General features: G+C 45.5%; 1 protein-coding gene across 1 annotated transcript in view; it reads left to right on the plus strand.

The window, feature by feature from the left end:
* Positions 1-716: 716 nt before the first annotated feature.
* SCARB2 (scavenger receptor class B member 2) overlaps positions 717-14390 on the plus strand; it is an 82679-nt gene continuing 69005 nt past the window's right edge. The window contains exon 1 of the mRNA XM_086405306.1: positions 717-1157. Coding sequence (XP_086261432.1) covers positions 1041-1157 — 117 coding nt within the window. The 5' untranslated portion in view covers positions 717-1040. The remainder of the gene's footprint in view (positions 1158-14390) is intronic.

Raw genomic sequence — 14390 nt, forward strand, 5'->3', positions numbered from 1 at the left:
CGTTCCTCTAGCAACCTCGGGTTTTTCAACCCCAATATCTTTTTTTTTTTTTTGTAGTTTTTAAAAGCATATTCTTAATTATAAAAGCTTAATTATTCTATAGAATAATTATGTCTATACAATTTTTTTTCTATAGAAATAATGGAGAGACCTCTAGCATGGTTGATCAATACAATTCTTTTTTCCACCCCCGATATCTTAACACAGCTTTTTCTTCTCCAAAAGCTTCCCCCCTCCTTTGTACACACCCTTCACATGACAAACCCTTACACATCCCCCACGACCAGTTCAGTCGTGGGGATGCTAGATCACCTCGGTAGAGGTGCTTGCTGGCACAGACCTCCTCATCCACCCCTAAAAGCACTAGTTACATTGTGCTTTAATTGCTGTAACAGTGTCGCGCTAACTTGTGAGCTCATGTAGATAGCAGGGGCAGCGTGTATCCATGCTGAATCCCTGGCGCTCGGCAGCCCGCAGCTCGTATCTTGGGAAGACAGTAGAGACTGGGAGAGCAGGCGATTTTCCCGCGGTAACCGCGGGGCCTGCGGCGAGAGGGCGGGGGCGTCGCTGCGCAAGGGTCAGGGAGCCGCCGGTGCTGGGCGGCTCCCGGGACGGGCCGCGGGGCGCTCTGGCCGAATCGCGGCCGCTGCCGCGGGGCACATGACTGCGGGCTCAGCCTCCGCCCCGCCCGCTTCCCCGCGCAGCTGCCGCCTGTCGCCTCCCGGGGTTGCGGCGTGCCGGGCCGGCGAGCGTCTCCGCGCTGCGCGCTCCCTCTGCCTCGCGAGCTGCGCCAGGCGGGCGCCGCGGCGGCCGCGGCCGTAGAAACCGAAACCAAAGCGAGACTCCTACGCCCCTCCGGCCGGCCGGGTGCAAGCAGGGCCGCTCTCGCCCAGTCGCGAAGCAGGGAGCCGGGCCCCTCTGCTGGGCCGCGGGCGCCCGAGGGTCCCGGGTCTTCCGGCCGCTCCGCCGGCGCCCCTCCGTCTCTCCCTCCTTGCTTCTCATCCGGTCGCCCGCCGCCCGGCCCCGGAGCGGTGCGCGGAATGGGCAGGTGCTGCTTCTACGCGGTGGGGACGCTGTCCCTGCTGTTGCTGGTGACCAGCATCACGCTGCTGGTGGCCCGAGTCTTCCAGAAGGCCGTGGACCAGACGATCGAGAAGGTGAGGCGTGGCGGGCTGTGTGTGTGTGTGTGTGTGCGTGCGCGCGCGCGCGCGTCGAGCGGGATTGGGGGTACACTTGCAGCCCACCCTCCCACTGCTGAACCTTGTGCAGGGTGGATCTGCACCCCTTATAACCCTAGTCCGGAGGCTAGGGCCCTCCTTTCTTCCATGTTTTCTTGGGCTGGGTGGGTAAGAGTTAAAGAAGGCTGGAGAGGAATAATCCTGTTCCTTTTAGAGTAATAAACAAGACTGTGGGTCTAGATTTTGAAAGAAGGCTTTCACTTAAATTCTGTCATTTGTTTTCTGGGCCCTCCCCGCGCCCCAATCTCTGTTGGGCCCAAACTCATTTCCCTCCCACTTCATGAGGAAACAAACTAAATGAAAGACACCGCCACCCCGCAAGTGTGTTGGCTGCTTGCCCTGGCCTTTGAAGTGGTGTGATGTGGGGATGGGAGGCTGGTGCCTAGTCTGTTGTGTTCCTGCCTTCCTGGGCTGAGCCCCGCACTGGGTAGCCAGGCCAGGCCTCTGGGCTGGGTGACATTTCAGTTCATCAGAGCCTGTGCTGACTTAGCAGCTTGCTGCTTTGTCTCACCATGGATTTCTTGCTCTTCTCAACCCTGCTGCTGCTGCTGCTGCTGCTAAGTCGCAAGAGGACTGGAGTGGGGTGCCATCACCTTCTCCGCAAACAACTCTAAGCTTAGGCAAAGCTGCATTTAAATTCTTAATCTGAGCCCATCTCTTCCTCTCAGATGAGTGGGCTGGAAAGCTGGTCACTTCAGACCTCTCCATCCTATGATTTCACTCAGTGGTCATTTCTCCTGCCCTTTCACCCACATCCACCAATTCGTGTGGAAAGAGGAACCAGAGAGAGTTACTGGGGTCACTTTTTCCTTTTAAAAAAGTTATCGGAGAAGCCTTTCTTGTTAGCACCCATCACTGCCTGATTTCTCCTACTCGTTTACACTTGCTGTTGGCCAGATAATAAAAGCTGGGGCCTCCTCCAAAATTGGTCACTGCGCTCCCAATTAGCAAAATTGTTTCATTCCAGGTGGCAACAGACCTATTTTTTAAATAGAGGTTTCTAAAAGTCATCAATTACTTGAAATCTGAAGCTACTTTAAAAAAAATGCCATGGCAAAGCATAGTTTAATTTTTAAAAGTTTTCATTGTCAAGGGGGTGACAGGACCCACTGTCTGAGCTTCTCAAAGGCCATTGTTCAAAGCATGTTCAAAGAAAAAACTAAATTGAATCTCTCCACCCTTGTCCACCTGCAAATCCATGGCTAGGTAGTTTAAGGATGTAACCTCTTTAAGGATGTAACCTCTTGCTTGGGTGTCTAGAGTTAAGCAATCCAATGATAGTCAATTGGATTTTCTTGTATGGCTTTGAAAGGCTGTTTCAGGAGAGGTCTGTGAGATGGGTGATCTCCCCACCTTGTGCCTCAGGTATTGTCAGCCTTTGGATGCTCTGTGGGTCTACATTCATGGGCAGTGGGTAGGGAGGTGGTGGGGGTGGAGGGTAGTTGTAAGGCAGCTGGGCTGGGGCTTAAGTTTGCACTGATGTTTGGTGATTGGCTTTTAAAGGTGGTTTTCTCCATGAAGAATGGACTCTGATCTGACTGTAAATGAAAGTACAGGAGAAGTGAACTTTCAGAACTGCCTCACCCTGTTAAGGAACACTGCACCACGTGGTGTGTGAGACTCATGACAGGGCTAGGTGTGGACAGATGTGGAAATATGGTAAGGCAACCAGAGGTCACGCCTTACCATCATTACCACTCCGCTTTCCTGGGTCGCCTGTAGGCGGGTAGCATGAGATGGTGGAAAGAGTAAGGACTTCGCAGGTCGATTTGCAGGCATGAATCTGGCTCTACTGTGTACTAGCTGGGTAACCTTAGGCTAGTACTTAACCTTTCTTAATTCTAGGCTTTTCTATCTGTAAATAAGGATAACAACTATTCATGTAAATAGAAGAATTATAAGAATTACTAGAGAAAATGGGTGTACTTTAAATGGGATACAGTAGTATGTATAGTTATTTGTAGGGCTTCCCTGGTGACTCAGCAGTAAAGAATCCACCTGCAATGCGGGAGACATGGATTCAATCCCTGGCTGGACAAGATCCCCTGGAGAAAGGAATGGCAACCCACTCCAGTATTCTTGCCTAGGAAATCCCATGCACTGGAGCCTGGAGGTTGAAAGAGTCAGACATGGCTTAGCGACTAAACCACCACCAGCACCATAGTTATTTGTAAATGATAGCAGTTTTATTTTTGTTAGAAGCAAATAAAAAATACATGAGATTGGAGGTTAGACACCCTATATTCAAATCTTAGCCCTGACATTTCTAGGCTCTTGGCCTTTGGGCCAGTTACATAACTTCTCTGAACCTCAGTTTCATTCCTGAGGGCAATGAGGATGTTAGCCATCTAGGGGATGCATTCACCATGAAACTCACAAAGCTTACACTTTGGGTCCCGCACTTGCACGGGCGCTTCAAAGGCCCTCTACCTAATTCTGTATGCAGCATTTTCTTTTCTTAGGGACAGCCTCCATACACTGCATGAGCTTCACACAGACCTGGGATGTGCCTGTGTGTGTGTGCTGTTGTGAAGCTGAGTGAGGTCACCTGTGTAAAGCACTAAGCATGGTGTCAGACTTGGAACAGGTGCCCAAGGACAGCTTCCATCATCATTTCCATTAACGTTGTTATGGAAAATTCATTCATAACTTACTTTAATATACTTATAATACAATCTGATATTCCTAGTTCTTAATTTTTTTCCTTTGACAATTGTCCATGTCCTGCTTTGTCTACATCAAAAAAGAGGAGAGAGAAAAAGAATGAAAATCAAATGAGTAGGTTGGGCTAATTGTGAGAAGCTTAGTAACATAATTCCTATTAGAAGACTCTGTCTCATTTGATAATTGTCTTTGAGGCCCACAACAGCCAGAGATGACTGGAGGGAGATTTGATCTCGGCTATTGAGTAGAGTGGAAAGAACCAAGACAGTCTGGTTCCATCCTTGGCCTGTTATAGTATGCCTTACATTGAGAAAGCCCTGTAACTCTTTCTCTTTATTGTTTAGTCACTCAGTCGTGTCTGACTATTTTGTGACCCCCATGGACTTAACCAACCAGGCTCCTCTGTCCGTGGGATTTTGCAGGCAAGAATACTGGAGTGGGTTTCCATTTCTTTCTCCAGGGGATCTTCCCAACCTAGGAATCAAACCTGCATGTACTGCATTGGCAGGTAGATTGCTTACCACTGAGCCTCCAGGGAAGCCCAACTGTTTCTGTTGACTTTTCTCAATTACAGAAGAGGCAGAAAAACTTTTCCCTTCTTGGCTGCTCACACCCACATCCTGGAGCATGGGCCAGGCCCTCTTTGTTGAGCATTTTGACCTCCCTGAAGACAGAGCTTTGCAGGGACCCAGCAATCTCTTTTTCTGTTTAGAACCTGGAAGGGCAGGGTTTTATGTTACATTTCATCCTGGCAACTAGGGCAGTGCCTGGTACTGGTGGTGGGTAAGCTAACTGCCTGCTGCCTCACTTCTAATTGTTTTAGTTGAAAGAACAGTGTCCTAAGAATCAGCAGAGCTTGGTGAAAACCCCTTTTTCAGTCACTAACAAATACTTGGATTAAATTGGACAAGCCAAGTAGCAAATTATTGAACCCCTCAAAACCTCAGGTTCCTCATCTTGAAAATGGGGGTCATAAGAATACCTACCTTTGAGCTGTTGCAAGAATGAAATAAAAGGATTGATGTAAAGCATATAGTACAGTCCTTTCCTGGTACCTGAATTTGTTATCGTTATTTGTATTGGCAACATATTTGCACAGCCGACAATAAACATTTATTGTTTCCAGCTGTTCTTTTCACAGACAGGAACTAAAGAGTAGATAAAGGTCCTTCTAGCTCCAAAATCCTGAGATTCTATGACACAGGTACGTGACCTGTGCTTGACAGCAACTCTGCAGCACAGGATATTAAATTTGCCTTTCGGCTTGCTGAAAGTTTGAATATCTCCCAGAAATGAGGGCGCAAGCTGGCCAAGGGCAAAGTTGGCTAATAAGAGGTGGGCTGGCAGGGGAATCAGCGAGAGGGCAAGAGACTGTTGACACTTTGCTACCAAGGAAGGACGGCAGCATGAGGGCTCACGGATGAGACGAACATGACAGAGTCACCTACCCTTCACTGGAAACCTGAGGCCCTGGGCAAATACCAGCTGGCCTGAGCAGGGAGTGAGAGCAGCCTTGGAGCTCGAAGAGATAAGATATAATCCCTGACAGTTTAAGCAAATAACACTGATTGGTGAAGCTATGTGATATTTTTAGAGTCCAATGAGTAAAACATCTTCATTTTTGTTTATATAAAGACAGTCAACTATATATAATCTTCAAGGGCTCTTTCTTGCCCAGCAACCCCATTTCCTGATTTGCTTCTCTTCAGGGTTATAAAGACATAGAATCCTAGAGTAGGCATCGCTTAATCTGTTATTTTCTAGTCAAGGAAACTGAGACTGTAAATTCAAATATGGATAGTGGTGGGTATCAAATTAGGAGCTTCCAGGAGGCGCTAGTGGTAAAGAATCTGCCTGCAATGAAGTAATCTAAGAGATACAGTTTCGCTCCCTGGGTCAGGATGATCCCCTGGAGGACAGCATGGCAGCCCATTCCAGTATTTGCCAGGAGAATCCCATGGACAGAGGAGCCTGGTGGGCTGTAGCCTAGAGTCACAAAGAATTGGACATGACTGAAGCGACTTAGAACGCATGCACATATTAGGGTATTGAATTACCTTTACGCCTATGTGACCCTGGAAACGTAGAGAAGTGACTTATCAAAGACCACATGATGAAGTTAGGTGCACACACTGGGTCTTCTAGTTCACTTTTCCCATCCTGAAGGTCATTATACATCCCATTGCCTGTGACAGTTCTGGCTTATTTACACCTGTTATCCTAGAGCAATTACTAGCACCTTCTTCCCTTTCAAAAGATTCCTGGTGACCGTAAATTCTACCCTCACACATCACATTGTCCTCCACTTCCTGGCATTAAAGAGGAGCAGTGCTCTCGGAGGAAATGAGGCACCCTTACGCTAGCTCAAGAAAGAGGATTTTTTTTTTTTTCTCTAAGATTGGAAGAGGAAGCTGGTAGAAATCAAAGGGTGAGAACCACAGCACAGTAAGGCCTCCTGCAAATCCAGTAGAAACTGGACGGTCAGCAGGATCCAGGCCCAGTGTGTCTCTCTCCTTTTCCTCTGCCTTCCCCACCAGCTTCCTCTGTGTCCTCGGGCCCAGGCTGGTTCCTCATCTGGGGCTTCCCTAGCCCTGACCTTCTGTGATGCTCCAGCTGCTGAGCCTCCCATGAACACGCTTCATCTCTCAGTTTCTTCCTTCCAAATTCGTGACAAAGTCATGTGATTGGCCCACCACCAGCAGAAACCATAGCTCTATAAACAGAGGCCATATCCTTGCCGGAGTCTTTAACTCCTCAACAAAATCATCCAACTTCTCCCTGGCTTTTGGAAATGTGATCTGGTGATATCAAAATCTTGTGATGTTTCTTTCAGCATCTTACTAATTCCTGGTGACTGTGGGCGTATGCAGTACTAAAGGTTAAGACAAGGGAGTAAGTCAGCAGTTCTTGGTGTTTTTCCTGGACTCTAGGGAACCACATCAGAATCACTTATGGAAAAAACCCAGACCCCATCAGCCATCCTGAATCAGAGTCCTTGGGACTAGCACCCAGGTCAAAACCGAGACTGGTTCTGTTAACCTATGTCTTCACTCCTTGAGATGGCAATTCTTTTTTTCTTTGTGTTTTATTGTTTAAAAAGAAATTATTTACTTATTTTTGGCTGCCCTGGGTCTTCGTTGCTATTGTGGGCTTTCTCTAGTTGTGGTGTGTGGGAGGCTACTCTTCATTGTGTGGTGTGCGGGCTTCTCATTACAGTGTCTTCTCTTATTGCGGAGCACGGGCTCTAGGGCACGCGGGCTTGATAGTTACGGCACATGGGTTTAGTTGGTCCACAGCGTGTGGAATCCTCCTGGACCAGGGATGGAACCCGTGTCTCCTGCGTTACAAGGCAGGTTCTTAACCACTGGACCCCCAGGGACATCCCTGTATTTTATCTTTATTTTTGCCTGTTTTTCTGGTAAAGAGATATATATGCCATTGTAAAAAGTCAGAGACAACAAAGAAAAAAAAGAGAAACAGAAACCACTGTTAAATATACTGTTGATTAATCCACATTTTTTCTTTGTGCATTATAGTAGCACATATACTTTACAGAAATGGGGTGCTTCTGTTCCCACCCTGTATTTATTTTTAATTCCAACTGGTATAACTAGCATACAAAAGAGTTGATAATTCTAGTTGGGGCTATTATTCTTAGTAATTACTACTATTCTGCAGGTTTACATCAAAGAAAATATCTTTTGGGAGGGAGGGGAAGGTCTTTGCTTATGAGAACTGTTTTTTGCTTTCTTGTTTCACTGTCAAGCCACAGTGAAGGGGCCATCTGTTCTGCCAGACACTTGCTTGTTTCCCAGGGAAGAATCAGCAGGTGGGATTATAAAATCATTAATGAAAACACATGATATTGGCCAAGTGACTAGGCATTTATGGTCTATATCGTCAAGATACTTAGTCTATATCCATGATATATTACATGAAGCAACCATTTTTTATCAAAGCTGGTAGCTAGTCAAAAGCAACTGAGAAAAATAAAGGCTACTTTCAGTGTTTGCTCTCTATATCCGAAAGCACTTTTAGGTATATTCTTTGGCAGTCATCCATTTATTTAGGAAATATTTACTGAGTATGAATCATTGGTGAGGCAGTGTGCTGAGACCTATGGGTACGATAGTAAATGAGACAGAGTCTCTACCCTTATGGAATTTATAATCTAATTCAGAAATCTGGGACTCAGATGCCTTTGTTTTCTTAAGGATTATTGAAGACACCAAAGAACTTATGTTTCTATTGGTTACATCTATAAATATTTATAATATTAGAAATTAAAACTGATACATTTTTAAAACACAAGTATGTGCATGCTAAGTCACTTTGGTTGTATCCAACTCTGTGACCCCATGGACTGTAGCCCACCAGGCTCCTCTGTCCATGGGATTCTCCAGGCGAGAACACTGGAGTGGGATGTCATGCCCTCCTCCCGGGAATCTTCCTGACCCAGGGCTCGAACCCCCATCTCTTTCATCTCCTGCATTGACAGGTGGGTTCTTTACCACTAGCGCCACCTGGGAAGCTAAAATACAAGTATACATGAGCACGTATTTCATTAGCTGTCAGAGCAATGACATCATTACAACCTGTGTAACCTTTAGAAAGTTCCACTATACGATCCTGAAAAAATGAGAGTGAAAAGGGCAGATAGTTAATGTTATTACAGAAATAGTTTTGACCATGAGGAATCCCCTGAGAGGGTCTTGGGGTCCCTCAGGGGACCTCAGACCACCCTTTGAGAACTACTGATCTGGTTTTCATTTAAATTTGTTGACTTTTAGAATTTTTAAAATGACATAACATACGTGCTTTATTTCTGTAAGGCTACTTTGGGAACTATGTTTTTAATGTTTTCAGACCACCAGGGTCTTGTTTACTTTGTTATATATTTATATGTTTGTTTGGTGTCCTCATGAGTCCAGCATGAAGAACAGTGGGTTTGGGCCATCAGTGAATCAGGTTCAGGGAATCTCCTGTCTTTTCCTGTGTGTTAATCAAACCAGACCAGAACATTAGTAGCTCCATAATTGAATTCTTCAATAATTCCCCTCTAGCCTCAGCCCTGCTAAAGATTCTCTATCCACAGGACATAATTCAGTATTTAAAGCTAGCCCCAAAGTTCTCTTTGAAGGTAGGGATCCGGCCATATGTAGCTTTGTATCATTTTCTCAACCTGTTAAAGGAATGTCATACAAAATAGTTATTAAACATCATGTGGATGAATGGAGAGATGAGAACTTAACATCTTCAGGATGATTTTGGTTATATATTGTTATTCTGCTACACATTTTTGTTCCAGTGGTCACGTTTGCCACACTAATAGTTTATACCTTTAAAATCTGGAAATTTCGCTGAATAATCCAGCTTTCCAGGTTCTCTGGGAACATGTGACCGTTTGGGTTTTTTTTTGTTGTTTGTTTTGATTAATTTTTATTGGAGTGTAGTTGCTTTTGTGGGATTCCCTGGTGGCTCAGCAATAAAGAATCTGCCTGCAATGCAGGAGATAGAAGTTTGATCCCTGAGTCAGAAAGATCCCCTGCAGAAGGAAATGGCAACCACTCCAGTATTCTTGCCTGGAAAATCCCATGGACAGAAGAGCCTGGAGGGCTACAGTCCATGGGTCACAGACAGTCACACACGACTTAGTGACTAAACAACAGCAAACATAGCTGCTTTACAATGTTGAGCTAGTTTCTACTGTGCAGCAAAGTGAATCCACTGTACATACACATCTATCCCCTCATTTTTGGATTTCCCGAATGTGGCTCTTTTGCAGTACTGGCCCCATCACAGTCTGGGTGACAGCAGCTGGGGCAGAATGGAGGCTGCCCTTTGGACAGGACCTCCGTCCCTGTCCCCACCGCCGTCACACGTCCGACCCCAGGGTCCAGGGAAGGTGCCCTTTGTCATGGGGTTTGCTCTGCTGTCTTTCATAGAGTGGAGAAATATCTGTTTGTATCTGATGCTCTTTACCACGAGAAGGAAGATGAAAAGATAGCCTGAAGAGGTCATTCGTTGTTCAGCTACTCAGTTGTATCTGACTCTTTGTGATCCCATGGACTGCAGCACACCAGACTTCCCTGTCCTTCACCATTTCCTGGAGTTTACTCAAACTCATGTCCATTTAGTCAGTGATGCTATCCAACCAGCTCATCCTCTGTCACCCCCTTCTCCTCCTGCCTTCAATCTTCCCCAGCATCAGGGTCTTTTCTAATAAGTCAGCTCTTTGCAGCAGGTGGCCAAAGTATTGGAGCTTCCGCTTCAGCATCAGTCCTTCCAATAAATATTCAGGGTTGATTCTTTTAGTATTGAAGAATTTAACATGCATTTAACAAAAATGGGAAAGGGCATATTTCTGTGGAGAACTGAATTAATGCTAGGGTTTGGCATGCAAACATGCACAGACCTGTACCTGCTTCATTCCTTGACCTTCCCCATGTGGCTTCTTTAGCTTCAGAATTTTACATTCTTTCTAAAGAAAGCAAGACAGAATACCTTGCTTCCTGGTTACAGGAATGTCATCATTACTCTTGCAAGTCCCATTTTAAGGCTATTGCTTCTAATATGATTCTTCTGATAATCCACAGTAATGGAAGGAATAGGAGATGTAGATATAAACAGGTGAGGGAAACATCCCGCATTTCATCTTTGAGAGATATAGTCACAACCAAACAGGTTGTAAAATAATAAGACTGGCTCTACAAGTTATACAGAGAACCTGGCATTATTGCCATGGCCACACTTCTTATTTATTCACATCTTAAAATCCTGTTTTTCATCCACTCATTCAACTGTTCCTACATCTCCCTACCCCCATCCCCTGCCAGCATCCACATATATCTCCCCACTCTTCATCTGGTCCTTTTGATTAAGTTTCTATCTGGTGGCTGATTTTTCTCCCTTTAGGCTGGCAGTTCTCGACCTTGGGTTCACATTTGAAATTACCTGGAAGTATTTAGAAAGTATTCTACTGGGAGTTTTGTAGCAGGAGCTTTTTCACAATAACTGTTCTACCCTCTTGTCCTCATTGTGACTTATAGACGCAGCAGCAGCTGACACATAAACTGACATTGGAGCCTCAACTGTCAGATCTCATTAGCTGAAATTATTGGATTTGCAATTAAAGCAAAATGAGTTTAAACAATGACATAAAAGAAAAAAAAAGAAAACCAGTGCTTTTGTTCCTAAGTTAAAATAAGGTCAGAGAATAAGGGTAAAATGTTAATGGCAGCCTATTTCTTTTACCTCAATAGAGTATTTAGAAAGGTAAATAGTACAAAGTATTTACATTACTCCAAGAATCAGCACTGGGTTTGCTTGATTTCAGGGAGAAATTTTTAAAATAATGCCAACCAACTGGTGTTTTGATATTTGGTGAATTTTATTAATGTGGAATCCAATGAGAATCTTCCACACACTATTAGATCAGGTTTTCTCAAAGTTGGTCTGCATTATCTCTGGGTAAATTTAGACTCTGTAGATGGCAATGTGGATGCTGAGTTTGTGTTTAATTATTAAGTAGCACTTTGTTGAACTAAAAGTACAAGCAGCAGTGCTCTTGAGGCCTGAAAGTTTCTGAAAATATTAACTTACTTGCATTAAAGCCCAATGCAGTTCCATAAGGGCTTATTCTTATCATCTCCATGTGGCTTTTATCGGGACAGCTGGTCCCTCAGCCATCCTTCTGCTGCTTTCCCGAAAGATCTCCATCAGGCTGCTGTGGATGTGTTGTGTCTTGTGGCTGTACCAAGTCATGGGCTTCCCTGGTGGCTCAGACAGTAAATAATCTGCCTGCAATGCAGAGGACCCAGGTTCAATCCCTGGGTTGGGAAGATTGCCTGGAGAAGGAAATGGCAACCCACTCCAGTATTCTTGCTTGGAGAATTCCATGGACAGAGGAGCCTGGCGGGCTACAGTCCATGGAGTCACAAAGAGTCAGACATGACTGAGCAACACCTCTCAGCAGAAGCAGCTAATCCAGTCATACCTGGGAGAAGGTGGAACACTCCATGTTGCTCGTTCTTAAAGGGCCTGTTGGGATGGCAGGTGATGGGCTGAGTCAGGTCCCATGGACTGACGTCTTGGGCTGTATCAGGACCTCAGAGTTTATCCTGTTAGCAGTGGGGAGAGTGTCTGGCCTGATAGGCACTTTTTATGGAACTCTCTGGAAGCTGATATAGATAATACCTTTGAAAGGGGCGAAGCTGGAGAAAAGGGTACCAGTTGGGAGACTACCTAAAACTGAACCGTATCGCCGCAGTCCTTGCCAGTAATGAGATGAAAGTGAGAGTGTTAGTAGCTCCATCATGTCCAACTCTTTGCAACCCAATGGACTGTAGCCCGCCAGGCTCCTGTGTCCATGAAATTCCTCCAGGCCAGAATACTGGAGTGGGTTGCCATTTGCTTCTCCACGGAAACTGCCTGACCCAGGGATCGAACCCAGGTCTCCTGCATTACAGGCAGATTCTTTACTGTCTGAGCCATGAGGGAAGCCCAGTGATGAGATAGGGACAGGAAAAGAAATGGAGAAGAGGATGAGGTAGAACTCCTCTCATCAGTAGGACAGAGTGATTCGGGGAGAAATCATGAGCCCCTTTTTTGGTCACGTTGATGTTGAGCAGCCTGCAAGGTATCCAGATGGGAATTTTAGGATGAAAGTGTAGGTCCCTCAGTCATGTCCAGCTCTTTGTGACCCCATGGACTTAGCCTGCCAGGCTCCTCTGTCCATGGCATTTTCCAGGCAAGAATACTGGAGTGGGTTGCCATGCCCTCCTCCAGGGGATCTTCCCAACTCAGGGATCAAATCCAGGTCTCCTGCACTGCAGGCAGATTTTTGACTGTCTGAGCCATCAGGGAAGCCCATGGATCCAAACAATTGATATTATCCCGGTAATTTCAGGCATAGCCCTCCTTTGGGCCTTGCACATGAAGGTTCACTGTTACGTGCATGTCAGTGTTACGTCCTTAGCTGAGTGTCTTCTTGAAACAGGGCCTATGCTTGCTGGGCACAGAGAAAGCTCTCAGTGTATACATATTGGCAAATTAACCGAAAGGTTTTTCAGTCGACATGATTGACCTGGCTTTGACGTGGCAGATTGACCACATAACTCAATCATCTTTACAATATTTCTCTTTTTTAAATACTTATGTATTTTCTTGTTGGCTGCGTCGGGTTTTTGTTGCTGCACGCTGGCATTCTCTAGGTGCCGTGAGTGGGGCTACTCTAGTTGCGGTGTGTAGGCTTCCCACTGCAGCGGCTTCTCTTGTTGCAGAACACGGGCTCTGGGCTCTGGGCTCAGTAGTTGTGGTGCACAGGCTTAGTTGCTCTGAGGCATCTTAATTCCCAGACCAGGGATCAAACCCATGTCCCCTGCATTGGCAAGTGGATTCTTTTCTTTTTTTTAATTTAAATTTATTTATTTTAATTGGAGGCTAATTACTTTACAATATTGTCTTGGTTTTGCCATACATCAACATGAATCTGCCACGGGTGTACATGTGTTCCCCATCCTGAACCCCACTCCCACCTCCCTCCCTGTACCATCCCTCTGGGTCATCCCAGTGCACCAGCCCCAAGCATCCTGTATCCTGCATCGAACCTGGACTGGTGATTTGTTTCTTATAGGATATTATACATGTTTCAATGGCAATTGGATTCTTAACCACTGGCCCACCAGGGAAGTCCCTCCAGTATTTCTTCTGAGGGTAGTATTACCACATTACACCTGGAAAAATTCATCATGCTCTACACTATCCAAAGTCACATGGTAAAACTGATTTGGGACCTTATGCTGATTTTTAATTTAGCATAAGTGGAAGACTCTGCTGGTTGCAGGGTTATCTAGTGGCCCAGGGAGGTCTTGGAGCCCAAGTGATGGTTTCTCCACAGCTTCATGGTCTTTCTGGGGTAGGTTGCCAGATAAAATTCAGGATGCCTAGTTAAATTTGAATTTCAGATAAACTTCACATAGTATTTTAGTGAGTATGTCTATGCAATATTTTGATTCTCTTCAGTTTCAGTTGTTAGCATCCTGCTGTGCTGACTTCATCTTTCTCTTATATATTCTTTCTTGAATTTTTTGAATGCAAGTTGCAGGTATTACAACACTTTGCCCCTGAATCCTTCAGCATTGCATCCTAAGAATTAAAGCATTTTTGACATAGCCTGTGCAATATTTTGGGCTTTCCAGGTGGCACTAGTGGTAAAGAACCCTCCTGCCAAAGAAGGAACCATAAGAGATGTGGATTCTATCCATGGGTCAGGATGATGCCCTGGAGGAAGGCATGGCAGCCCACTCCAGTATTCCTGCCTGGGAAATCCCATGGACAGAGGAGCCTGGCAGGTTACAGTCCATAGTGTTGCACAGAGTTGGACACAACTGAAGCTTGGCACGCATGCATGCAATATTTGGGATATCCTTGGGCATCCTGTGTTTTTATTCACTAAATCTGGAAGCTGTACTCTGGAAGTGTGATGGG

The sequence above is a fragment of the Bos grunniens genome, chromosome 6, assembly GCF_055505025.1.
Source record: "Bos grunniens cultivar Pamir isolate PY7600 chromosome 6, Bosgru_T2T1.0, whole genome shotgun sequence".
Classification (NCBI taxonomy): domain Eukaryota; kingdom Metazoa; phylum Chordata; class Mammalia; order Artiodactyla; family Bovidae; genus Bos; species Bos grunniens.